Source organism: Trichosurus vulpecula, chromosome 3, assembly GCF_011100635.1.
Source record: "Trichosurus vulpecula isolate mTriVul1 chromosome 3, mTriVul1.pri, whole genome shotgun sequence".
NCBI lineage: Eukaryota > Metazoa > Chordata > Mammalia > Diprotodontia > Phalangeridae > Trichosurus > Trichosurus vulpecula.
Window position 1 is genome coordinate 112,185,697 of NC_050575.1, and position 25,965 is coordinate 112,211,661.

The following is a 25,965-nucleotide window of genomic DNA, read 5'->3' on the forward strand; positions in this document are numbered from 1 at the left end:
CAAGCAGGATAATCTCTGCCCTCAGGGAGCTCACATTCTTCCTGAAGCCTTTCTATGGTGCCATAATAAGTAATAAATGTTTATGATTGTTGATTGACTTGCATATCACATACAAAAAGGAATTGGAAGTTGGAGAGAACTACATAGCATCATGGTTGGCCAGGAAGTGAGGTAGAGTCCTGGCTCTGGGCAAGACCAGGCAAAAACTCAGCTAGCTCCTAGAACCCACATGGTTCCAGGACTAAAGTTCAAGGTTCCAGTGGGAAAAAGGTGGGAGTGATGGAAGGAATAGAGGTGGCATGGTTCCAATTTGGTGAATAATAATGTAGCTCTGAGAGTCTTCTCAACTCCCACTCTCACTGGTGAGTGAGTTGGGTCCTCCATAGGGCAAGACTGGCTAGCCCCATCTTCTCCTCTGGATTCCCAGGGGTTCTCCTTAGAGACAGTGGAGGTCTTCTCTATAATACTAATAATGGATTTGAAGTCAGAAGACCTGAGTTCAAAACCTAGGTCTTCTAATTACTATCTACATGACTTTGGACAAGTCACTTTTTCTTGCCAAACTTCAATTTTTTCCTCTGTAAATTAATGGTTAAATTAGATGATTTCTGGGTATCCTTCTAGCCCTAAATCCTATTATCTCTCTGTCCCTCAGTTTCTTCCTTTATTAGAAGAGAAAGGAAGGGTATGCTAGATGAATGATCTCTGAAGTACCTCACAATTCTCTAAGTCTATGAGTTTAGTCATAGAACTGGGATAAGACTCCTTTGAGTGTTTCTGTGACTTAATTAAGGTCATTATTTGTGTCCTCAAACAGGTGAAGAAAACATACCCCAAATAGTCCCCACTGGCATCCCTCCCTCTTGCAGAAGTTTGCTAAGCTGTCTGAGTACGTACGTATGTATGAAAGATGAACTCTGCCATCTACTTGGCATGACCCCCTAAAGCATCATGGGAACTTGTACCCACTATCAGCCTGTCCCAATAGCAAGGTCCCTTGGGAGAACTTTGTTAGTACTCTTGTCATCCCCATCAGAGGACTCAAGGGTGCTAATGAGGGCATCTTTACTCTGAGAGTGTCCATAACATTGCCCTGACCTTGACCAGTTTCCTTCCCCCAAAAGGGGAATACAAAATGTAGCCCATTCCCCACCCCCTACTAGAAACACATCTCAAAGCATTTGATTTGAATGGGCTTGGATATCATCTCCGTATATAGCAAGGCACTCTATCATAGTTATTAATAGAAGTTATCACTAATGGTGAGCCATTACTGGTCATTGTTTATGATTAATGACTAATAATTGTCCAGTAACCATTACATAACGTTGTTAACTAGTAATTCTCAACAATAGCAAATGCTTATAGCTGGACACCAAGTCTAGCACTCTTTTTGACAAATGGGTGGAAAATTATGAAGAGAAACAAGATAGTGCCATAGAAAGACCACTGGACTTGGAGTCAGGAGAGATTTGGATTTGAATCCTGCTTCTGATGCCTTTTTGAGCTATGTGACCCTGGGCAAGTCCTATATCTCTCCTGCTTTTTGTGGCTAAACTCCTTGAGAAAGGTGTTTACAACAGGTACCTCCACTTCATCTCCTCTTATTCTCTTCTTAGCTCCATAACCTGTCTTCTGACCTCATCATTCAGTTGAAACTGTTCTTTCCAAAGTTACCAACGATTTCTTAATTGACAAATCCAATGGCAAGTTCTCAATCCTCATCCTTCTTGATCTCTCTGCAGCCTCTGACACTATCAATCACCCTCTTCTCCTTGACATTCTCTCCTCTCTAGGATTTCAGGATGCTAATCTCTTCTGATTTTCCTCCCATTTGACTGCTCTTTCTCAGTGTCCTTGGTTGGAATTTCACTCAGGTCATGCTTGTTAACTTGTCCCACAGGGCTCTGTCCTAGGCCCTCTTCCCCTTTTCCTCAATACTGCTTCACTTGTGATCTCATCAGCTCCCATATATCAATTATCAACTCTATGACGATTATTCTCTTTTTTTATTATATACTATTTTAGTTTTCCCCAAATACATGTCAAAACATTTTTAAACTTTTTTTGTAGTTTTGAGTTCCAAATTCTATCTCTCCCTCCCCAACCCCCTTCCTGAGATAGTAAGCAATTCAATATAGTTTATACATGTGCAATCATGTAAAACATTTTCATATTAGTCATTTTGTACAAGAAGACTTGAGCAAAAAAAAAGAATGAGAGAAAGAAAATGAAAAACAGCATGCTTCAGTCTGTATTATGAGAGTATCTTTCTCTGGAGGCAGATAGCATTCTTCATCATTAGTCCTTTGGGATTGTCTTGGATAATTGTGCTGCTGAGAATAGCTAAGTCATTCACAATTCTTCATCGTGCATTATTGTTGTTAATGTATACAGTGTTCCCCTGGTTCTGCTCACTTCACTTTGCATCAGTTCATGTAAGTCTGCCCAGTTTTTCTGATATCACCCTACTTGTCATTTCTTATAGCAGAATCATATTCCATCACAATCATATACCACAGCTTATTTAGTCATTCCCCAATTGATGGACATCCTCTTGATTTCCGATGCTTAGCCACCACAAAAACAAGAGCTGCTATAAATATTTTTGTACAAATAGATCCTATCCCCCTTTTTGGATGACTTTGGGATATAGGCCTAGCAGTGGTATTTGCTAGATCAAAGGGTACACATGGTTTTATAGCACTTTGAGCATAGTTCCAAATTACTCCCCAGAATAGTTGGATCAATTTGCAACTCCACCAGCAGTGCATTAGTGCCCCAGTTTTCACATATCCTCTCCAACATTTATCATTTTCCTTTTCTTTCATATTAGCAATCTGATAGGCATGATGTGGTACCTCAGAGTTGTTTTAATTTGCATTTCTCTAATCGATAGAGATTTAAAGCATTTTTCCATATGACTATAGATAGCTTTGATTTCTTTGAAAGCTGCCTGTCATCATATCCTTTGACCATTTATCAATTAGGGAATGACTTGTGTTTTTCTAAATTTGAGTTAGTTCTCTATATACTTGAGAAATGAGGCCTTTATCAGAGATACTTGTTGCAAAAAATTTCCTAGTTTTCTGCTTTCCTTTTAATCTTGGTGGCATTGGTTTTGCTTGTGCAAAAACTTTCTAATTTTATATGATCAAAATTATCTACTTTACATCTTGTAACACTCTGTATTTTCTTTGGTCCTAAATTCTTCCCTTATCCATAGATTTGACAAATAGACTATCCAGTGCTCTCCTAATTTGCTTATGCATCACACTTTATGTGTAAATCAGGTATCCATTTTGACCTTATTTTGGTATACAGTGTAAGATGTTGGTCTATGCCTAGTTTCTGCCATATTGCTCTCCAGTTTTCACAGCTATGATGATGATTCCCAAATCTATTTACCCAGTTCTAACTTTTTGGCTGACCTCCAGACTCTCATCTCCCATCACCTTTCAGACATCTACGTTTATATGTCCAGTAGATGTCTTAACGCAATGTGTCCAAAACTGAATTCATTATCTTTCCCCCAAACCCTCTCCCCTTCCAAATTTCCCTTTCACCATTGACAGCACCACCATCATCCTCCTAGTCCCCTAGGCTCAAAACCTAAGCATCGTCCTTGGTTGCTCACTATCTATCATCCTCCCATTTACAATCCGTTGGCAAGTCTTCATGATTTCACCTTTGAAACATTCCCTTAAATACATCTTTTTCTTCCTCAACCTTAGTGCATGTCATTATCTCTTTCCATCTGGACTATTTTAATAGCCTGCTGGTTGATCTGCCTGCCACAAGTCTCTCCCTACTCCAGTTCATCCTTCATTAAGCCACCAAAGTGATTTTCCTAAATTGCAGGTCTGACCACATCACCCCCGTATTTAATAAACTCTAATGGCTCCCTATCACCTCTAGGATCAAATGTAAAAAATCCTCTATTTGGCCTCCCACAACCTAGCTCCCACCCCATCCCACCCCACCTTTCTTATCTTCTTTACATCCCTCAACATACTCTTCAATACACTGGATTCCTTACTGTTCCTCAAACAAGACCTTCCAATATTTCAACTCTGGGTATTTTCTCTGGCTGTCCCCCATGCATGGAATGCTCTTTCTCCTCATCTTTACCTCCTGGCTTCCCTGGCTTTCTTCAAGTCCCAGCTAAAACTCCACCTTCTGCAGGAATCCTTTCCCAATCCTTCTAAATTTTAGTGCCTTCTCTCTGTTGACTATTTCTATTTATCTTGCATGTAACTTGTCTGTACCTAGTTTGCATGCTTTCTCCCCCATTTCACTGTGAGCTCCTTCAGAGAAGGGACTGTCTTTTGTCTCTTCTTGTATCTTCAATGCTTAGTGTAGTTCCTGGTACATAGTAGTTACATAATACCTATTAACAACCACTCCTCAGTTTCCTCATCTTTGAAATGGGGATAAACATACTTTCACTATCTGTCTCACAAGCTTCTTGTTAGGAAGGCCCTTTGTAGATCTTGAAATATTTTAGTAATGTAAGCTATTGCTATTATTTCTATAGCACTTTCTAGCCCCAAGGAGTTTTCAGATGTAGCATCTCCTTTGATCCTTACAACATTTCAATGAGGAAGGAATGGCAACAATTATTAACCCCCTTTACAGATGAAGAAAGAGAAATTAATTTCCCCAGGGTTACATAGGCTAGTAGTAAGTGGCAGAGTCTTAATTCTCAACCTTAATCTTCTAACTCCATAAAAATTACACTTTCCAATAAATGACTGATAAAGTAAAGAGAACCCAAGGCTTGAAATCAGAAGACCCTTATTCAATTCTGTTCTATTCAGTCTCTATCTCTGAGAAACCATGTGAATAGGCAAATCATTTGTGTTGGGTCTTCAGTTTCCCTCACTGCAAAATTATGGGGTTGGACAAGATGGTGACTGTGGTCCCTTCCCATTCTAATACTCTATTTTAATATCCCTCTCAGTTCTGACATTCCATGTTTTAAGGCCCTCTGAGCTCTGATATTCTATGCTTTCATGTCCTAAGAACCCATCTAACTTTGTTATTCCGTTCTCTGTGATTTTTTTTCTAAATCCTCAAGATTCCATTGACTAGCATTTGCTTAATATTTAGAATGTCTCCCCTTTTTTTCTTGACCCTAGAAATTTCCTTTGAACCAGGGATGTCATTCTCCCCTTTTCCCCCTCCAGTCTTCCCAGAGGCCTTTTCTCCCCCACAAAAGCCTCTGTTCCCTACCCCCTACAGGGTGGTGTAGCTCACAACCCTCTTGTCTCCACAGTTCAGATCATCTGCTTTATCTCCACCCTGAGAAACACTGTCTGTAAAGCTCAGCTCTGCCCCCAGTACATTGGGTGGACCCAGACAGGGGCAGCAACACTGTGAGTACAAAACCCAGCCCCAGGGAAGCAAGAGAGAGGGAAGCAATGGACCAGAGTGGAAACCAAGCGACTGACAACCCAAGCCCAATCCAACACCCCTGGGAAAGACAATAGAGTCAGCTGGATAGCCTAAATAATAACCCCTAAGTAATGAGGGCACAGAAAGTGAGGATGTGGTCATAGCCTCGGTCTCCCAGGCACAAGGTGGGGCTGGCTTACATAGGAGAGAGAGAGAGAGAGACACCAGGCACAGACACAGACACAGAGACACAGACACAGACACAGACACAGACACAGACACAGACACAGACAGAAAGAGAATTCAGTGTGCCCTAGAATAGTGAAGAAAAGCTTCTTAGTAGAGGCAAGCTTTGAGCTAAGTCTTGAAGGTCAAGTAGGGTTTGGGGGAGAAAGAGGCAAGGAGGGATTAAAAGGAAGGAAGGATGTTAAGGGGAGGTGGGGAGAGAATCTTAAGCAAGGGAAATCAGTTGAGCCAAATAAGGACAAGGACAGAGGAATCCAGGTTGTCCATATCAAAACAGAATTTTAGCTTTCTCAGCTCTTCCTTCAAAATATCTCTTGTCTCCATCTCCAAAATCACCCAACTTCAAACCGAACCACCTCTCACCTAAATTGGGTTTTAGAACTAAAAGGAATATTAGAGAGATCATTTTACAGAGAAGGAAATTAAGTGACTTGCTCACAGTCACACAGTTAATAAGCAGGAGAGACAGAATTTGAACCCAGTTCCTCTAACTCTAGATCCATTCCTCTTTCCATTACACCACACTGGATATTGTAAAAGTCTCCTAACTAGATTACCAAGCTCATGTCTCCATGCCAATGTGTCTTCCACACATAGCCTGCCACATTCCTTTTCCTCAACCCCAGTGATAAGGCAGTCAGGAAAACAATTCTGCAATAGCTCTTGTTCTACTTTAGAAGAGTAGCATAGCCTCCAGAGCTATAGAGGTGATAGTCCCACTGTACAGTTACTGCTTCCACATCGCGGGGGTTAGGGGCATGGATCTCCTGCAATCTGGAAAATCCATGTAAAATCTTTCAGCCCTCTCTTCGTACCAGAGAAGAAATGTGAATTGTTTTCTTTTATGTGCTGTTTATATAGTATCTTATTATAAAATTTGGGTTAAGTATTTGGTCATAGGCTATATTATATAATACTATACATATATTTTATGCATTTCTGCATTCCTAAACTTTTTCTGTCATCTATTGACCTTTGATTGTCATTTGTAGCTTCTGCAAAACTCCCAAAAATTCCCATTTAATTTCTTATGCAAACCCATGATATATCAAAACCACAATGGGGAAAATCATGATGTGGAAGGGATAACTATACTCTACCCTGGTCAGATCCCCCCTATGGGGAGTAGTATGCTGCTGTTCAGTCACTTTTCAGTCGTGTCTGATTCTTCATGACCCCATTTAGGATTTTCTTGGCAAAAATACCGGAGTGGTTTGCCGTTTCCTTCTCCAGTTCATTTTATGGATGAGGAAACTAAGGCAAAAGTGACTTGCCCTGGGTCACACGGCTCGTAAGTGTCTAAGGATGGATTTGAACTCAAGAAGAGGAGTCTTCCCAACTCCAGGACCAACACTCTATCCACTATAAGGATCAACTGAAAGAACTAGAAATATTTAGCCTCAAGAAAAGATTTAAGAGGAAGGTAAGATAAGGGCGGAGCCAAGATGGCCGCATGAAAACAGCATCTTACCGGAGCTCTCTGACAAGGTCTGTCAGATTCCTATAAAAAAGTGAATTTGAGCAGATTTGAGAAAGTTAGAAACCACATGCAGTCTGAGTGGGGCAAATTTCCAAGCCCAGAGAGTCTGAAAGGCCGAAGGCATGAATCTGTAGGCTCGGAGAGTGCTTGGCGTGGGGATCTGCTCCAGACCAAAGCAGAAGCGGCCGGCTAGGAAATCCACATGGGAGACAGGCTGGGAGAAAGCTGGGCGCCCGAAACCGGCGGAGATCCCCAGGCCTCCCAACACAGGACGGCAGTCCGTGAAAGCGACGAGAGGCAGCGCAATGCCACCAGCCGTGAAACACCGACTCCTGAGACTTGCAGCCCGAAGGAATGAAACGAGGCTTCTTGAACTTCCGGGAGACATAATGGCCAAGTAAACGGCTCTAATCCCTCCCCCCCTCACCCAGAGAATTCCTCAGGAAAAAAAAAGAATGCTGGAACAGAGGAGAAAGAAGTGGGGCTTCAGTGGTCAAACAGTAGAAGTTCATTAGTCCCAGAGGGGCAGAGCTGGCAGGGGTCAACACCAGGAGCCCAGACGTAATCTTGCTCCCCCAGCGGAAGTGCCAGACATCAGCTCAAACAACAAAACGCTGAGACCATTGCTGAAGAGCAACAGTGCTGGAGAGCACCCCTAGAGAGTGAGACGTCAGGGAGCCAGACCCCTCCCCCACACCTCAGGAAACTGAAGGCTATAATTCTAGACTCACAATCCCCGGAATAAGAAAGCTGGGACAGAGAGCGCTGAGCCCCAAAGGCAGAAATTTGTTGTAAAGCCAGGAAAAAGCAAACCAACATGAAGAAGAACACAAAAAAAAAAAACGAGGACCATAGATTCTTTTCATGGAGACAGGCATATTAAAATACCAATTTGGAAGAGGACAGCAATGACACTATAGATACATCTGATACCTCAAAAGATAATGTGAACTGGTCTCCAGCCCAAAAAGCATTGCTGGAAGAGCTAAAGGAGGATTTTAAAAACCAAATTAGGGAGCTAAAAGAAAATATGGAAAAAATGGAAAAGTCCCTAAAGAATAAGATTGGCAAAATGGCCACGGAGATTCAGAATCTAAATAGAGAAAATGACACCCTGAGAGGTAAAATCAACCAACTGGAAAAGGAGACTAAAAAGCAAAATGAAAACACTAACTCATTAAAAATTAGAGTTGAACAAGTGGAAGCTAATGAATCTATGAGGCACCAAGAAGTAGTAAAATAAAATGTAAAGAATGAAAAAATAGAAAAAAATGTGAAATATCTGATTGGGAAAACAACTGACCTGGAAAATAGACCCAGGAGAGACAATTTAAGAGGTATTGGTATACCGGAAATCCACAATGAAAAAAAGAGCCTTGACAGTATCTTCGAAGAAATTATCAAAGACAACTACCCAGAGGTCCTAGAACCAGAGGGCAAAATAGTCATTGAAAGAATTCACCGATCACAGCCTGAAAGAGATCCCAAACTAAAAACACCAAGAAATATTATAGCCAAATTTCAGGACTACAAACTCAAGGAGAAAATACTGCAAGCAGCCAAAAAGAAGCAATTCAAATATCATGGAACTACAGTCAGGATCACGCAGGATCTCTCAGCTTCCACATTAAAAGACAGGAGAAATTGGAATATGATATTCCGAAGGGCAAAGGAGCTGGAACTACAACCAAGGATCAACTACCCAGCAAAACTAAGCATAATTTTTCAGGCAAGGAGATGGACATTCAATGAAATAAGGGAATTTCAGACCTTCCTGATGAAAAGGCCAGAACTCAATGGAAAATTTGATCTCCAAATACAAAACTCAAGAGAGTCATAAAAAGGTAACCAGGGGAAAAAAAACCCACAAACCTTATTAACCAATAAGGGCAGGTTGTTTGCATCTTTATGTGGGATTATGTCATCTTATGTATGTTTTATATATAAACATATATATGTCAGTCTTGAGAATGGTACAGCTATTATGACAATTGAAAGGGATACACACAGATTGTGAATGCCGGCATAAATTAACTGATGTAAGGATAAAAAACATAAGTAAGAGATGTAAAGGGAGGGCCATGAGAGAAGAGGCAAGGAGGTAGTAGAAAAGGGTAAATTACACCAAATGAAGAGGCACAAAAACATATTATAGTAGAGGGAAAGAAGGGAGAGAGAAGAGCAGTATTTGAGTTTTACTGTCATCTGATCTGGTTCAAGAAGGGAATAACACCCTGATAAGTTTAGAAATGTAACTTGTCCTATGGGAAGTAGTAGGGGAAGGGGGGAAAAAAGGGAGAGGGTGGTCAGAAGGGAGGGGAGAAGTAGCAAGTGGGAAATGGTAAGGTAAGGGAGAGGAATAAAGAGGCAGGGTAAACTGAGGAAGGCAGTGGTCAAAAGCAAAACTTTGTTGAGGAGGAGAAGGGGAAAGGGAGAAATAAAAGCATAAACAGAGGGAAATAGGATGGAGAAAAAGACACAGATAGAAATCATAACTGTGAACGTGAATGGGATGAATTCTCCCATAAAACAGAAGCGGAGAGCAGAATGGATTAAAAACCATAATCCTACAATATGCTGTTTACAAGAAACACATTTGAAACAGGGGGATACACACGGGGTAAAGGTAAAAGGCTGGAGTAAAATATATTGTGCCTCAGCTAAAGTAAAAAAAGCAGGTGTAGCAATCCTAATCTCAGACAAAGCAAAAGTAAAGATAGATTTAATTAAAAGAGATAAGGAAGGACATTATATCCTGCTAAAAGGCACCATAAACAATGAAGCAATATCATTGTTTAACATATATGCACCAAGTGGTATGGCATACAAATTCTTAGAGAAGCGGTTAAGGGAGTTACAGGAAGAAATAGACAGCAAAACTACAATATTGGGAGACCTCAACCTCCCCCTCTCTGAACTTGATAAATCTAACCTCAAAATAAATAAGAAAGAAGTTAAGGAAGTAAACAGAATTTTAGAAAAGGCAGATATGATAGACCTCTGGAGAAAACTGAATGGGGATAAAAAGGAATATACTTTCTTCTCAGCAGTACACATACTCAAAAATTGACCACATACTAGGGCATAAAAACCTCACAATCCAGTGCAGAAAGGCAGAAGTAGTCAAAGCATACTTTTCAGATCATGATGCAATAAGAATTATTTGTAACAAAGAACCATGGAAAAATAAGATAAAAATTAATTAGAAACTAAATAATCTAATTCTAAAGAATGAGTGGGCCAAAGAACAAATCAGGAAAACAATTAATAATTTCATTCAAGAGAATGACAATAATGAAACAACATACCAAAACTTATGGGATGCAGCAAAAGCAGTTCTTAGGGAAAATTTTATATCCCTAAATGCATACACGAATAAAATAGGGAAAAAGGAGATCAATGATCTGGGCATACAGCTGCAAAAGCTAGAAAAAAGAGCAAATTGAAAATCCCCAATTAAATACCAAATTAGAAATACTGAAAATCAAAGGAGAGATTAATAAAATTGAAACAAGAAAACTATTGAATTAATAAATAAAACAAAGAGTTGGTTTTATGAAAAAACCAATAAAATTGATAAACCTTTGGTCAATTTGATTAAAAAAAAAGAAGAAAATCAAATTACCAGTATCAAAAATGAAAAGGGTGAGTTCACCTCTAATGAAGAGGAAATCAAAACAATAATTAGGAATTATTTTGCCCAATTGTATGCCCATAAATTTAACAACCTTAGAGATATGGATGAATATCTACAAAAACATAAATTGCCCAGGTTAACAGAAAAGGAAGTAAAATTTCTAAATAACCCCATCTCAGAAAAAGAAACTGAGCATGCCATCAATGAACTCCCTAGGAAAAAATCTCCAGGGCCAGATGGTTTTACATGTGAATTCTATCAAACATTTAAAGAACAACTAATTCCAATGCTTTGTAGACTATTTAGGAAAATAGGCGAAGGAGTCCTACCAAATTCTTTTTATGACACAAATATGGTACTAATACCCAAACCAGGTAGAGTCAAAACAGAGAAAGAAAATTATAGACCAATTTCTCTAATGAATATTGATGCAAAAATTTTAAATAAAATATTAGCAAAAAGATTGCAGCGACTTATCACCAGAATAATACACTATGACCAGGCAGGATTTATTCCAGGAATGCAAGGCTGGTTCAATATTAGGAAAACTATTAGCATAATTGACCATATCAACAACAGAACTAGCAGAAACCATATGATCATCTCAATAGATGCAGAAAAAGCCTTTGACAAAATACAATACCCATTCCTATTAAAAACACTAGAAAGCATAGGAATAAATGGAATCTTCCTTAAAATTATAAATAGCATCTACCTAAAACCATCAACAAGCATTATTTGTAATGGGGATAAGCTAGATGCATTCCCAATAAGATCAGGGGTGAAACAAGGATGTCCATTATCACCCCTACTATTCAATTTGGTACTAGAAACGTTAGCTGTAGCAATAAGAGAAGAAAAAGAAATTGAAGGAATTAGAATAGGAAAAGAAGAAACTAAATTATCACTTTTTGCAGATGATATGATGATTTATTTAGAGAATCCTAGAGAATCAAGTAAAAAACTATTTGAAATAATAAACAACTTTAGCAAAGTTGCAGGATATAAAATAAACCCACATAAATCCTCAGCATTCCTATATATTACTAACAAAGCCCAACAGCAAGAGATAGAAAGAGAAATTCCATTCAAAGTTACTGTAGACACTATAAAATATTTGGGAGTCTATCTGCCAAGACAAACCCAGGGCCTATACGAACATAACTATGAAACACTTTTCACGCGAATAAAGTCAGATCTAAATAAATGGAAAAATATCGGTTGCTCATGGTTAGGCCAAGCTAATATAATAAAAATGACAATTTTACCTAAATTAATCTATCTATTCAGTGCCATACCAATTGAACTACCAAAAAATTATTTTATTGAGCTGGACAAAATAATAACAAAATTCATCTGGAAAAGCAAGAGGTCTAGAATATCTAGGGTATTAATGAAAAGAAATGCTAGAGATGGTGGCCTAGCCATACCAGATATTAAACTGTACTATAGAGCAGCAGTCACCAAAACTACCTGGTACTGGCTAAGAAACAGAGTTGTGGATCAGTGGAATAGGATAGGAAGACAAGATGGAGAAGTCAACAACTATAGCAATCTACTCTTTGATAAACCCAAAGAGGCCAGCTTCTGGGCTAATAATTCACTATTTCACAAAACCTGTTGGGAAAATTGGAAAATGGTAGGGCAGAAACTGGGCATAGACCAATATCTTACACCATATACCAAAATAAAGTCAAAATGGGTTCATGATTTAGGAGTAAAGGCTGATACTATAAGTAATTTGGGAGAGCAAGGAATAGTTTATTTATCAGATTTATGGAAAAGAAAAGAATTCATGACCCAACAAGAGATAGAGAGCATTACAAAATGCAAAATGGATAATTTTGATTATGTTAAATTGAAATGTTTTTGTACAAAAAAAAGCCGATGCAACAAAAATTAGGAGGGAAGCAGAAAATTGGGAGAAAATCTTTACAACTAGTATCTCTGATAAAGGCCTCATTTCTAAAATATACAGGGAACTGAGCCAAATGTATAGGAATACAAGCCATTCCCCAATTGAGAAATGGTCAAAGGATATGAACAGGCAGTTTTCAGAGGAAGAAATTAAAGATATCTATAGGCATATGAAAAAATGCTCTAAATCACTACTGATTAGAGAAATGCAAACCAAAACAACTCTTAGATACCACATGTCTCCTGTCAGATTGGCTAAAATAACAAAACAGGAAAACGATAAATGCTGGAGAGGATGTGGGAAAATTGGAACATTGTTACATTGCTGGTGGAGTTGTGAGATGATCCAGCCACTTTGGAGAGTAATTTGGAACTACACCCAAAGGGCTATAAAAATGTTCATACCCTTTGACCCAGCAATACCACTTCTAAGGTTGTATCCCAAAGAAATCACACAAGTGGGAAAAGGACCCATATGTACAAAAATATTTATAGCGGCTCTTTTTGTGGTAGCTAAGAATTGGAAATCAAAGGGATGCCCATCAATTGGGGAATGGCTGAACAAGCTGTGGTATATGAAGGTAATGGAATACTATTGTGCCATAAGAAATGGGGATGATACGGACTTCGTAACAACCTGGAAAAACCTACGCCACATGATGCTGAGCGAGCAGATTAGAGCCAGGAGAACACGGTACACAACCACAGATACATGGATTCTGTGAGGACCAACCCTGACAGACTTCACTCTTCTCAGCAACACAAGGTACAAAGACAACTCCAAAGGACTCACGATGGAGAATGCTATCTACATCCAGAGAAAGAACTATGAAGTTTGAATGCAGATTGAGGCATACTTCATGCTCGCCTTTTTTTCTTCTCTTTTGTTTTTGTTTTTGGGTTGTTTTTTTTTTTGGTCCTGTTTCTTCTTTCTCATGATTCATTCCATTGGTCATAATTCTTTGCCACAACTTGACTCGTGTATAAATTAATTCAATGCGAAGTTATACATGGTAGTTATATGAGATTCCATGCCATCTTGGGGAGGGAGGGGGGAGGGAGGGGAGAAAATCTGGAACTCAAAATTATGTAGAACCATGTGTTGTAAACTAAAAATAAAAAAAATTAAAAAAAATAAAAGATATTTTTAACATGAAAAAAAGAGGAAGGTAAGAACTCTCTTCAAGTTAGAGCTAACATTAATAGGGAGAAGATATGAAGAGGGAAATTAAGACAACATGAGGGAAAGCTTCAACTTCTGAACAATTATAGCCATGCAAAAATGTCATGGCCTCCCATGTTGTAGAGCACCTTCTCCTTGAGGTATGGGTTGGCCTAGATGGCATCTGAGGTCTCTTCTAAATCTGATGTTCTGTAATTCTAATTACTACACTCCTCTGCCCAGTAACTTTCAATGGCCACCAATCATCTACAGTAGTCTTTGTCCCAAGCCACTGAGTCTTCACTCTGCCTTCTGCAACGGGATACACCAGAATCATTCCAGGTCCCCAGGCCCCACCCTAGTAGTCTGTCTTCATGCTCATCTGTCTGCTGCTTCTCTCTAAAATGAATTTTCCCAAGATATTATTAAATCTAGTTACCCCTCTCATCATTCCTCAAATCCAGCTAAGCCAGTCATAGGCCCAAGGTTACCAAAACTCTGGCTTGTGGCTGCCTGGGGCCTGCAAAACTCTCTAGTGCTTAGAAAACAAGAGGTTTTTTTTGGAGGGGCAAAGGCAAGGCAGTTGGGGTTAAGTGACTTGCCCAAGATCACACAGCTAGGAAATGTGTCAAGTGTGTGAGGCTGGATTTGAACCCAGGTCCTCCTGACTCCAAGGCCAGTGCTCTACTCACTGCATCACCTAGCTGCCCCAGGGAACAAGACTAAAATGTAATTGGGAATTGTTTAACAAAACAAATACAATGTAGCTAATGTTAGTTTTATGGTTTTCTGGGTCAATATGTGGCCTACAGGATTTGTTTATATTTGAATTTGACTCTTATTTTGGCATTCAAGGTACTCCATAATCTGCCTGTCTCTCAATACTTTATATCCCCTTTCTCTATGGGATTATAACTGGCATGGGGCAAATGAGTCTTTGTCCCAAGCCACTGAGTCTTCACTCTGCCTTCTGCAACGGGATACACCAGAACCATTCCAGGTCCCCCGCCACCACCCTGGTGGTTTGTCTTTATGCTCATCTGTCTGCTGCTTCTCTCTAAAATGAAATTTCCCAAGACATTATTAAATCTAGTTACCCCCTCATCATTCCTCAAATCCAGCTAAGCCAGTCATAGGCCCCAAGAGTACCATAAACATGGCCATTTCTAGATACTTTCACTGTCTTCCCTATCAATAGTGCCTTTCCTTCTCTTCTCCAATCCTACCTTCCCTTCAAGGCCTAGAAAAGCTTTCCCAAGACATTTCCAGCCCACAGGGAACCCTTCCTCCTCCAAGACCCTGCAGTAAGCATTTGTTCCTTGGACGCAAATGTTTCTATAATATTATCTAACTTCTATATATGCATTAGTTTTCACTCCCCATGGAGAAGGTTTCCCCCTTCCCATGGTCAGATACTAGATGATCCAATTCTGTGTCCCCCATGGCAACCAGGCAAAGGCTCAAGAGCAAGCAGATTCTATAAACACCAGTTGACTTGGGGGCAGCTAGGTGGCGCAGTGAGTAGAGCACCGGCCCTGGAGTCAGGAGGACCTGAGTTCAAATCCGGCCTCAGACACTTGATGCATGTACTAGCTGTGTGACCTTGGGCAAGTCACTTAACCCCAATTGCCCTGCCAAAAAACAAAAAAACAAAACCAGTTGACTTGACACACTTAAACAGCCACAGACACTCTCTAAGCAGCACTAGCTGGCTTCCAGTACTGAACTGATTTCCAGTTATAGATTCTGAGAGAAGCAGCCCAAACCACGTATCATCCAAAACCATGGTTAATCCAGAAATTATTCTGTTTTATTTTTGAAGTATGCTCATACCTAGTCTTCCTAACTGTGACTTGCTTAAATAAATTTTTCACTCAATACTTATCCTCCATGAAATGGCCCAGGAGGTGAGAGTACAGAAATGTAGGTTAATAAATCAAGAAGGGAGGAAGAGACCTCTTACCATTTATTGGTGGTCAACAGAAAGGTGAAGTCATCAAAGTGTGGTCCCCGTGGGGGGGGGGGTGATCCTCATCTCCCCAACAACTTCAGGGTGCTTGTCCTAAAGCTTGGCTTCCTTCCTCTTATCTCCTTCTTTGATTGTTCCTACCCATGCTATATCCAAGTCAGCTCAAAGGAAGGACTGCTCAGTTTCCTCACTGAGAGGTGCCAATGCCTAACGACAGCTTAGACTATGGCCCCCTCCCAGACACTGTTTTTGTAAGAGAGTGAAGTGATTTCATGACAGATTAATGAAAGAGAATGAAGCACAGGCTTCTTTTTTTATTACTTAATTTAATTATTTTTTCTATAAATCTGACTAGCATGCATTCATTTTGTCTCCCTCCCATTCCAACCTCCTCCCATTGAACACAAAGAACAAAGAACAAAAAAAAAAGCCTCACAATAAACAGGCAACAACCAGAAGAGTGAATTCTCCCATTGGCCACATCCCAGAATGTATGTCTCATTCTGAATTTTAAATCCATTGTGTCTCTGGGAGGAAGGGAGAGGCAGGATTTATCTTTGGTCAGTTGGAATTGTGGTTTGTCACTGCATCGATCAGAGTGATAAAGTTTTTCAAAGTTATATTTTCTTTATAATGTTGTTGTCATTGTTTAAATTATTCTCCTGGTTCTGTTTGCTTTCTTCTGCATCTGTTCATGGAGGTCTTATCCCTTTCCTCTGAAACTCTCCATTTCTTTTCTTATGGCACAATAATATTAATTATAGTCATAGATCATAATTTGTCCAGCTATTCCTCAATCAGTGAGCACCCCCTTAGTTTCCAGGGTTTTAAAACAATACATTCTAGTAGTCAGGCATGAATATCATGGCCAAGGGGAAGACTTAGAGTGAGGGGTCCTTCCACCATCTCTGAAATCATATCCTCTGGGTATTTACATCACTTATTTGGAAAACCAGCCCTGCAGCAATACCTGAACCAGGCAAAGATAGGACCCTGCTGGGTCTCCACTTGAGTCAGCATGGGCTTAAGGTCAAAGAAGTAAGCTTGAATTCTAGGTATTCCACAAGACCAGGTCTGGAACTGATTAGCGGTTGGGCCATGGGATGACAGTTGTCAGGAGACACACCCCAGCCAAAATGGAAGGAAGCAACCTTGATCTTCAGTATATGTCTTCCCTTCCACCATTCTTCTCCCTTGCCCCAGCTCTAATTATATTTGTGCTGCCCCTACCATAGGTTTCTACCCCGATCCACACACCACAGATATGAATCAAAAATTGTGCCTCTCAAAACCAATGTTCCTTCTGAGAATGCTGAGACATGAAACCATATTAGTTTAGTGACAAAAAAAAAATAGCACCGACCATAAGGGAGTGGCTTTGTATTGTGACCAAATAAAACTTAAAGTTAACCTGACACTCATTTCATTCATTCATTTCTTCATTCCAGGAACATTTTTAGTACCTACTATGTACAATAAATGCATCGTACTCAACACGGCTAGAACATTGCTTCATAAAGATGGTGTAGCAGCTAGAGCCCTGGGTCTAGAATGGGGAAGACTTGATGAGTTCAAACCTGGCCTCGGATACTTTTTAGCTGTGTGACCCAGGACAAGACTCTTAAATACCATCTACCTCAGTGTTTCCATCTGTAAAATGGGGGAAATCACTGCACCTACCACCTTCCAGAGTTGTTGTGAGGCTCAAACGAGATGATATTTCTAGAGCACTCAGCACCATGCCTGGCACATAGTAAGCACTTAAATGCCTGTCTACATCCTGCCTTCTCTCAGAGAACTAGCAATTTAGGAAAGTTAATACAACTTGGACAAAGATAAACATAAAACAAATTCAAAGGGGAAAAGCAGTGTTCACATTTAGTGTTTAGTAAAATTGTTAAAGGGATGAATTTTAAAAGTGCATAAAAGGAGGATGATAGAGTGCAATGAGGTCAAATTGCATTTCTGTCTAGATCAGAGGTGATATTTGATAAAATCTAGCTATAGCATAAGAAAGGGATACCTTGGGGGCAGCTAGGTGGTGCAGTGAGTAGAGCACTGGCCCTGGAGTTGGGAGGACCTGAGTTCAAATCTGACCTCAAACACTTGACACACTTACTAGCTGTGTGACCTTGTTCAAGTCACTTAATCCCAATTGTCCTACCTTCTTCCTCCAAAAAAAACAGATAAAATTTTAAAAAAGAAAGGTATACCTTTCAAAACTGAACATAAGAAAGCAGATCGACATGCCAAAAAAAAATTTTAAGGCACTATTTTGAAGCAGAAGACAAAGGTTTAAATCAGGCCTCTACCACTTTCTCACAGTGTGACTTTGGCCAAATTACTTAAGGGAGTGGAGGCAAGCATCTATTAAGCAGCTATAATGTGCCAGATACCATGATAAACATTTTAGGAATATCTCATTTGATCCTCACAACAACTCCATGAGGTAGGTGCTGTCATCCCTATTTTACAGTCAAGGAAACTGAGTCAGACCGAGGTTAAGTGACTTGCCCGGTAAGTGTTTGAGGCTGGATTTGAACTCAGGTCTTCCTGACTCCAGGCCCAGAACTCTATCTGCTGTGTCATCTAACCTCTCAACCTCTCTGGGCCTCATTCTACTTAATTGTGAAATGAAAATGTTGGGCTAGATGGTCTCTGAGGTCCCTGACAGCTCTAAATCCTATGATCCAATGACTGCTGTCTTTCAATATGTGAAGAGCTGGTAGGTAGAAGAAATATTTAAACTCATTCTGCTTGGCCCCAAAGGGCAGAATTGGATGCATGTTCCAGCTCAGTCTTGGGGGAAACTTCCTAAAACGTAAAGCAAAGAAATGGACTGTTTGGGAGGTAGTATGTCACTGGAGATGGGCAAGCCAAAGCTGGGTAACCCCTCTGCTGGGAGATGCTATATAGAGGATCAAGCAGGGGATTGGACTAGAGGACCTCTGAGGTCTATGAAAATTCCTAGATTACCCCATGACTGAACAAAGGAGCTTGACATAGTACTCTATCTCTTTTTGTAGCAAGATATTGCTCCATAAGTTGGTGGAGAAGCTGGCCATTCTCTTCTTCTGTGTGTTTGGTACGTACCTAAATATAACCGAAATCTTGGGCTGATGATCTGTGGATGTAGCACCAACCATCAACAAAATTGTGAAAGACACTGGGCTGGTTTGGGGTGGCCCCTCCCACCACTGCACACCACCTCTTTTACTGAAGCCCTCACCTTCTCTTAGTGCCATTTTCTGCCCTTGATAGCACCTCCTGTCCTAGAGTCTTTGCCCCACCCCTCACCTCTCAGTTCTAAATCCCATGATCCTAAAATATACTTGTCTATAAGACGTCTTTCCAATTCACAGCTTGGATGGCTATGATTAGAATCCCAATATCCAAAAAAAGCAGAAAAGGAAGGGATTTGAGGGTAGGTGGCACCTTTTGTAGTCTCCCGAAGGGTACCACCTAGTAAGGACAAACCCCGCCGCCTAGTTCTTAGAGTCTCAAGGCTGCTCTGGGGCTGGAAGAGTGGGATGGGCCTCATTCTCCCTCTTGTTCCCTCCACAGCCTTCTGGTGCATCGCTATTTACTTGCCAACCAAACTGGATACAGGACGAGTGAACATGAGGACTCCAGGTGAGGTGGGTGGCATTCAGATTGTTTGCCTGGTCTTCTTCCCCACAGCTCCCCTCTCTATAACCTAATAGCCTCCAAACCCCAAAACACATAAGCGCTTTCCTGCCTGGGACACCCTCACCCTCCACTCTGCTATCCAAACTCTGCCTAGCATTCAGGGCCCATCTCAGGCCCACCTCTTCCAGGAAGCTTTCCTGACCAGTGTACAACCTCAAACGAGACAGAATTGTAGATAAAATAGACATTCAAAAAAATGTTCCTTAAAATGAAGTGAACTTTGTCTCCTGCGTAGTAAACGCACTCTATTGTGTATAACCAGTATCTCTGACTGTGCCTTTCCAATGCCACTAGTCTGTGAGCTCCTTGACCATGTTCCATAATGAAAAGTGAATGTCAAAGCTGAAAGGAATCTTAGAATAGCATCCCAACCCTGAATTCTGGCCCAAGTCACTGAACCACCAAATCTCTGAACTAGAAGTAACCTGCTTCAAAAAGTAGAGGAATCAGTGAGGGGAACTGTGATTATCATAAGGGAAGATGAGGAAACAAGTATTTACTAAGTATCTACTACGTGCCACGCACTGTGCTAGTGATCCTCAACACACCTAGGATGTAGGTGCTATCCCCATTTTGCTGCTAAGGGAACTGAGGCAGGCAGAAATTAAATGATTTGCCCAGGGTCACAGCTAAGAAGTATCTAAGGCTAGATTTGAATTCGGGTCTTTCTGATCCTAGGCCCAATGCTCTATCCACTGTGCCATCTAACTGGTAGCTGAAGTAGAAATGATGGAAGCCTTAAGAGGAAGTGACTATCAATCTTAGAGTCTAATATATAAGGAGAAGAAAGCTGACATGCCCCCTCAATTTCAGGAAGAGTGGATTTCAAAAGAGTTCAGAAAAAAAAGATAATTTGAATCCCACAGCCTACGTCTCTAAAGGGATAGGATGCCCTTAAGACTGAATAGCAACATAGTCCATAGGGCACTGCAATCAAGAGGATGTGCCTCAGACACTTGACTTGTGACCCTGGGCAGGTCACTTAACCTCTCTGGGCCTCTATGTTCTCCTTAGCTGTAAAGCTTGTGGTAGGGCTAAGGGAAGGGGTGAGTGGGACAAGGGGCAGGAAGGAGCCCCTAAGGTCTTCAAGCTGGATAGCCACTTCTCAGTAATATTTTAGAAGAAAGTCTTTTTCATATCCAGGTTGGACTAGATGCCTTCTAAGGTCCCCTTTAGCTCTGAGAGCTTATGATTCTGTGACTTTGTAAGTCCAACCACGTCATTTTAGATATGAGGGACATTTGTCCAAGGGTGTATGGCAATTCAGGGAAAGAAACAGACCTAGAATGCAGACTTCACTGTGAGTCTCTTTCTACTACATTACAATGACCTTGCCCATCTTTGTCTCTTCCTCCCTTCCATTCCCTGCCCCTGCATCCGCAGCATGACTATACTTAGAATTAGACACGTCGTAGGTGGTTTATAAATGATTAATGAATGAAGAGTGGATTTTTCAATGAAATCCAGCATCTCAATCAGTCCTAAAATATGTGTCCAGCCTTTCCTTGAGGTGGGGAGGAGACAAAATGGGGAACGGACATGGACCAGCTCACCAAGGGGTGTATAGTCTAGCTGGGGAGATAGTACTCACAGACATAAGACAACTAAGTCCTACAGGCACAGAATCAATTACTAGGCTATGTGGGACCAAAAAAACTGGAGGCCCTCAGAAGAAAGAGCAAAGGATCTCATTGTGGGCTGATGGGGTGGGGAAACACAATCTGGAGAATGCAGGACTTGAACCGGGAGGACTTCCTGGAGCTTCTGAAGGCCTTTGGAGAAATATAGCTCTGCCTGCCATCCCCAAGCACCACCACAAAGGCCTATAAGAAAGACTACTAGATCTGGAGCTGGAGGACTTGGGTTCCCCACATTGCCAGTTACAGACTATATAACCATGAGCAAGTCACTCAGCCTCTATAAAATAAGGAAGTTAGACCAGATGACTTTGGACATGCCCTCCAGCTCTAAATCTATAATCCTATGACTTCTAGGAGCAGCTAGGTGGCTCAGTGGGTAGAGTACCAGGTTTGCAGTCAGGAGGACCTGAGTTCAAATTCAGCCTCAGACACTTACTCTGTGTCTGGGCAAGTCACTTAACCCTGTTTGCCTCAGTTTCCTCATCTGTAAAATGAGCTAGAGAAGTAAATGGCAAACCACTCCAGTGTCTGTGCCAAGAAAACCCCAAATGGGGTCACAAAGAGTTGAATACGACTAAAACGACTGAACAATAACAAAAAAGACTTTTGATCCCAAGTCTCCAAGTTCCAAGGGTAGATCTGCATCTCTGAGTCAAAGGATGGGATTCTGCTAACCTCGGACCCCTCTCTTGGCCTCATTTTCCTCTTCCCAGGTCTGCTACTTGCTACCTGTATGACCTTGGGCCAGGTGCTATTATCATCCCCATTTTACAGTTGGGGGAACTGAGGCAAGCAGAAGTTAAGTGACTTGCCCAGGGTCACCCAGGGCTTACAGGAAATCCCTTCCTTCTGTATGGGCCTCAGTTTCCTGATCTGCAAAATGAAGTTGTTGGGGTAGATGGTCTTTCAGGTCTCTTTGAGCTCTATAATATTTCGGTCTTGAGATAGGGCCTAAGGTTGTTGATGATTAAATCCCTATGTGAGGGGAGAGACAGTCAGATCTAATCATCCTTTTGGCTTTATGGGCTAGGAGAGAAAGGAATTTTCTGGTGGGCCTTTTTCCAGGGAGGGAATTGGGGAGGGAACAATAGAACCCTAAGGTGCTCACTCAGCTTTCTAGAGACTGACTGCCCACCCTGCTCCATCCATGCATAAAGAAGATGTGAAGCTGGGGAACAAAATAGCCAACTGTGTCTCCTTTGCCTTCCTAGGTCAAAGGCTCTGTTTCTTCACTCAGTGAACTAAGGTAAGAGGGATTTCTTAAGAAAAACACAATTTCCTGCTCAAGCCAAGTTAGTGTCACTCAGGACATAGACACAGACAGGGATGCTGGCCATTTAGCTCAGATATTAAAGAATATTGTAAATGAGGTCATAATCTAAGGCACAAATACCTGGACAGACCATATCTTTGTCCTTGGCCTCTACTCTAGAGAATACAATCTAGACTAGACTGAACTCCGACCTTAAGCTCAAGAATGAATGCTAATTTTGATCAAAGATTGAGCCCAATCCCCATCATAGACTGAAACCTGACTGCCATCCACAGACTAAGTCCTAATCCTAGACATAGATTGGACCCCAACCTTAGCCATAGATAAAATCCCTCAAATCCATCTTATACATGTGGTCTTGGGAGCATGTGAGAGAGTGTGGCTGTATCCATGTATACATATCCCCACCGATGGAAAAAATCAATCAAAGTCAACATCTTCCTACTGGTAGGAAAGGGTCAATCATGTTACACAAAGATGGGCACCAAGGCCCAAGTACAAGGGAGTGTGAATTACCTGTACGGATGGGAGATCATGGATAAGAGAAATCTATAAATGAATCCCATGGTTCTTTTTAGTTGTTTGACATGGACTGTGTCTGTTGTCTAAAGGATACTGTAGATAAGCATAGGGAGGGTCACTACCATGAGAAAGCCAATGGAAGATGAATTTATCAGCCAAATAACTCATAAAGACCGTCTATGTGGGATGAAACATACTGTGATCTGTATCAATGAAGGTAGGGCTTTCATGGAAGAAATCATGGAACTTTTGAAGCATTGATGTTTTCCAAAAAGCACAATTGAGTTTTTAGGGGGTTGAGGTAATTGGGGTTAAGTGACTTGCCCAGGGTCACACAACTAGTAAGTGTCAGAGGCCAGAGTTGAACTCAAGTCCCATAATTGAGTTTTAACAGCCTGCCAATCTTGTCCTCAGTTGGACTCTCTAGATTGTTGTTGTTGTTGTTGTGTTTGTCCTTAGTTCTCGAAGAGGACCATGACATCAGGGAATGATGACATGACTTGCAGCAAACTTTGATTTGAGTGAGGGGGGGAGGGCTGTGCAAGGTCACCAGCCTCACTTTCTCCTCCAGGGCCATCTGGGTTCAGTGGCCTGATATTCACCAGGAGGACTGGAGACAACGCAGCACTCTCTAGATATGCAAGCCATGAGGCCATAACTAAATCATCACCTAACATTCAAGAGCAATGACTACTAATCACAGGCCAATTACTAATGAGAGGCTGCTTGTGGACAATTGGTTATCACATATTTTCAAATTCTTATGGCTGTCTAAGTTGATTTAAATCATTGGATCATAGCTTTAGAATTGAAAGGAACCTTAGAGATTTTTGAGCCAGAAAGACCTGGGTTCAAATCCCATCTCAAACACTTATAAACTATGCAATCCTGGGCAAGTCACTAAACATCTCCGGGCCTCAGTTTCTTCATATGCAAAATAGTAAGGGTGAACTAGATGGCTTCTGACATCCCTTCCAGCTTTAGATCAGTGGTATTAAAATCCAACAGGAAACTGACCCCGGGTCACTAACCTTGTAAAGGTCCCCCAAATGGCAATGCTTAACTTCACACAGAAGCATCACAGAAACCTAAAGCTTAAGGGCTACAAGAGACCTCAGAGGTCATAAGACCACAGGGCTCAGAGCTACATCGGAGCTCAGACCATTTAAATGAAATGCCTCATTTTAGAGAGGAGGAAACGGAGGTCCAGGAAAAAAGTGACTTGCCCAGGGTCATAGGCATAATAAGGAACAAAGCTAGGATGGATATCCAGGTGCTTGGGCTCTTAAACCAGGGCCTGTTCCCCTATGTTGTTTCTGTCACCTAATCCAACCCAAACCTAGGCAGCTATTCTCTCTACCTCCACCACACACACACACACACACACACAAAAGTACTCAGGTTTCACTTAAATAATAATCACAGTAACTGACCCTTGCATCGTTCTTTGAGGTTTATAAGGGGCTTGACATACATTATCTCATTCGATGCATACCATGGCCCTGTGAGACAGTAGTATTGCTACTATTACTCCAATCTTACAGACAAGGAAAGGTAAGGCTCTTCCTTTGGGAAAGCTCATTGCCTCCACTTTGGGACAAGCCTAATTATTCAGAAGTCTTCTCTTACATTAGGAACTTTATCCCTCCATTCAATACCTTTGTTGTCCCTAGTTCTGACCTCTGGAACCAAGCAAAACAAGTCCAAAGAACTGGTTTAAATATCAGCTCTGCTCCTCTGCTCCTCTGACCTGCGTGACCTTGGTCAAGACACTTAAGCTCATCTATAAAATGAGGGTTTGGACTCAATAATCCTTGAGGTCCCTTTCAGTTTTAAATCTGTGATCCAGGGAGTTAACCCTACTTATTTTCCACAGGGCAGCTAGGTAGCCTAGTAGATAGAGCACCGGGCCCAGACACTTACTAGCTGTGTGACCCTGGGCAAGTCCCTTAATGCTGTTTGTCTGAATATTCTTTTTTTTGTACTGGTGGTAAAAAGGGGAATCATATTCCCCTATTTCTTCTCCAGTCTATTCTGCCTCTTCAATTCATGTGCAGCATGGTCTCCAGTCCTTTAAGCCACCTCCTTTGAAAAAAGAACAGTAACTATGCTGAGGCATATATATATATATATATATATATACATATATATATATATACACATACATATATGAAATTTAAAGAGGAATGACAGCATTTGTAATCTTTCAGCAAGTAGAAACAATTGACCTTAGCAACTAGTTAGCAAAATAATTATTTAAAATAAGTAGCTACCAAAAGGCATGCTTACTTTCTCTATCCTTGCAATGAACATAGGTTCCTCCCCTAGGGGGACTTGTGTCCAAAGGTCTGAGATTTCTCCATAGGATCTCCTTCCGTCTTCCCCCTTCATCCTGGTACCAGAATTTCTAATTACAGTTCCATCTGGATGTGTCCCAGATTGTTGATATGCTTCCTAAAAGTATGGTTCCTAGAACAGGACTCAATTCTCCAGATTTGTTTTGACCGGATGTGACTCAGCAATCACTTCCTCCATTCTAGACATAAGTATGCAGCCTAACATCAATGGCTTTTTTGACTGCTGCTTCACCCTGTTGACTAATGTGGAGCTTATGGCCCACTCATACCTCTAGATCTTTTGCATGTAAACTATTGACTGGACACGCTTAGGTTCACCTCTTAGCCCTTGTGTTCATTCCTCCAAAAGGAATTACCAGGAGAAGGTGAGAAAACATGCAGAAGAAATCCAAGCCCTGTACAGGCTCATGAAACAACTTTCAGCCAAAGTCCAAGAAGTAAAAGTCATGTCTAATGAGGTGAGTCAATTAAGGCATGGCATGATCATCTTGTGTCCTCTTGCCTCCTCCCATGACCTCTATCAACCACAGTTGGGTTGGGAGTCCCAGGAAGGCCATGTGGTTCAAAATTAACTTTGCCTACACTTACAATTTTTTTTAAATTAAATGTTATTTTTCAATCAACAAAAATCTACCTTTTCTTCCTCCCATAGTCTCTCATCTCTCAACTGACAAG

At 41.0% G+C, this 25,965-nt stretch overlaps 1 protein-coding gene across 1 annotated transcript in view; it reads left to right on the plus strand.

Moving 5' to 3' along the window:
• SUN5 (Sad1 and UNC84 domain containing 5) overlaps nt 1-25,965 on the plus strand; it is a 60,874-nt gene that overhangs the window by 6,953 nt on the left and 27,956 nt on the right. The window contains exons 3-8 of the mRNA XM_036753011.1: nt 818-889; nt 5,279-5,378; nt 18,835-18,893; nt 19,373-19,446; nt 22,350-22,384; nt 25,640-25,748. Of these exons, the coding sequence (XP_036608906.1) occupies nt 818-889; nt 5,279-5,378; nt 18,835-18,893; nt 19,373-19,446; nt 22,350-22,384; nt 25,640-25,748 (449 nt within the window). The remainder of the gene's footprint in view (nt 1-817; nt 890-5,278; nt 5,379-18,834; nt 18,894-19,372; nt 19,447-22,349; nt 22,385-25,639; nt 25,749-25,965) is intronic.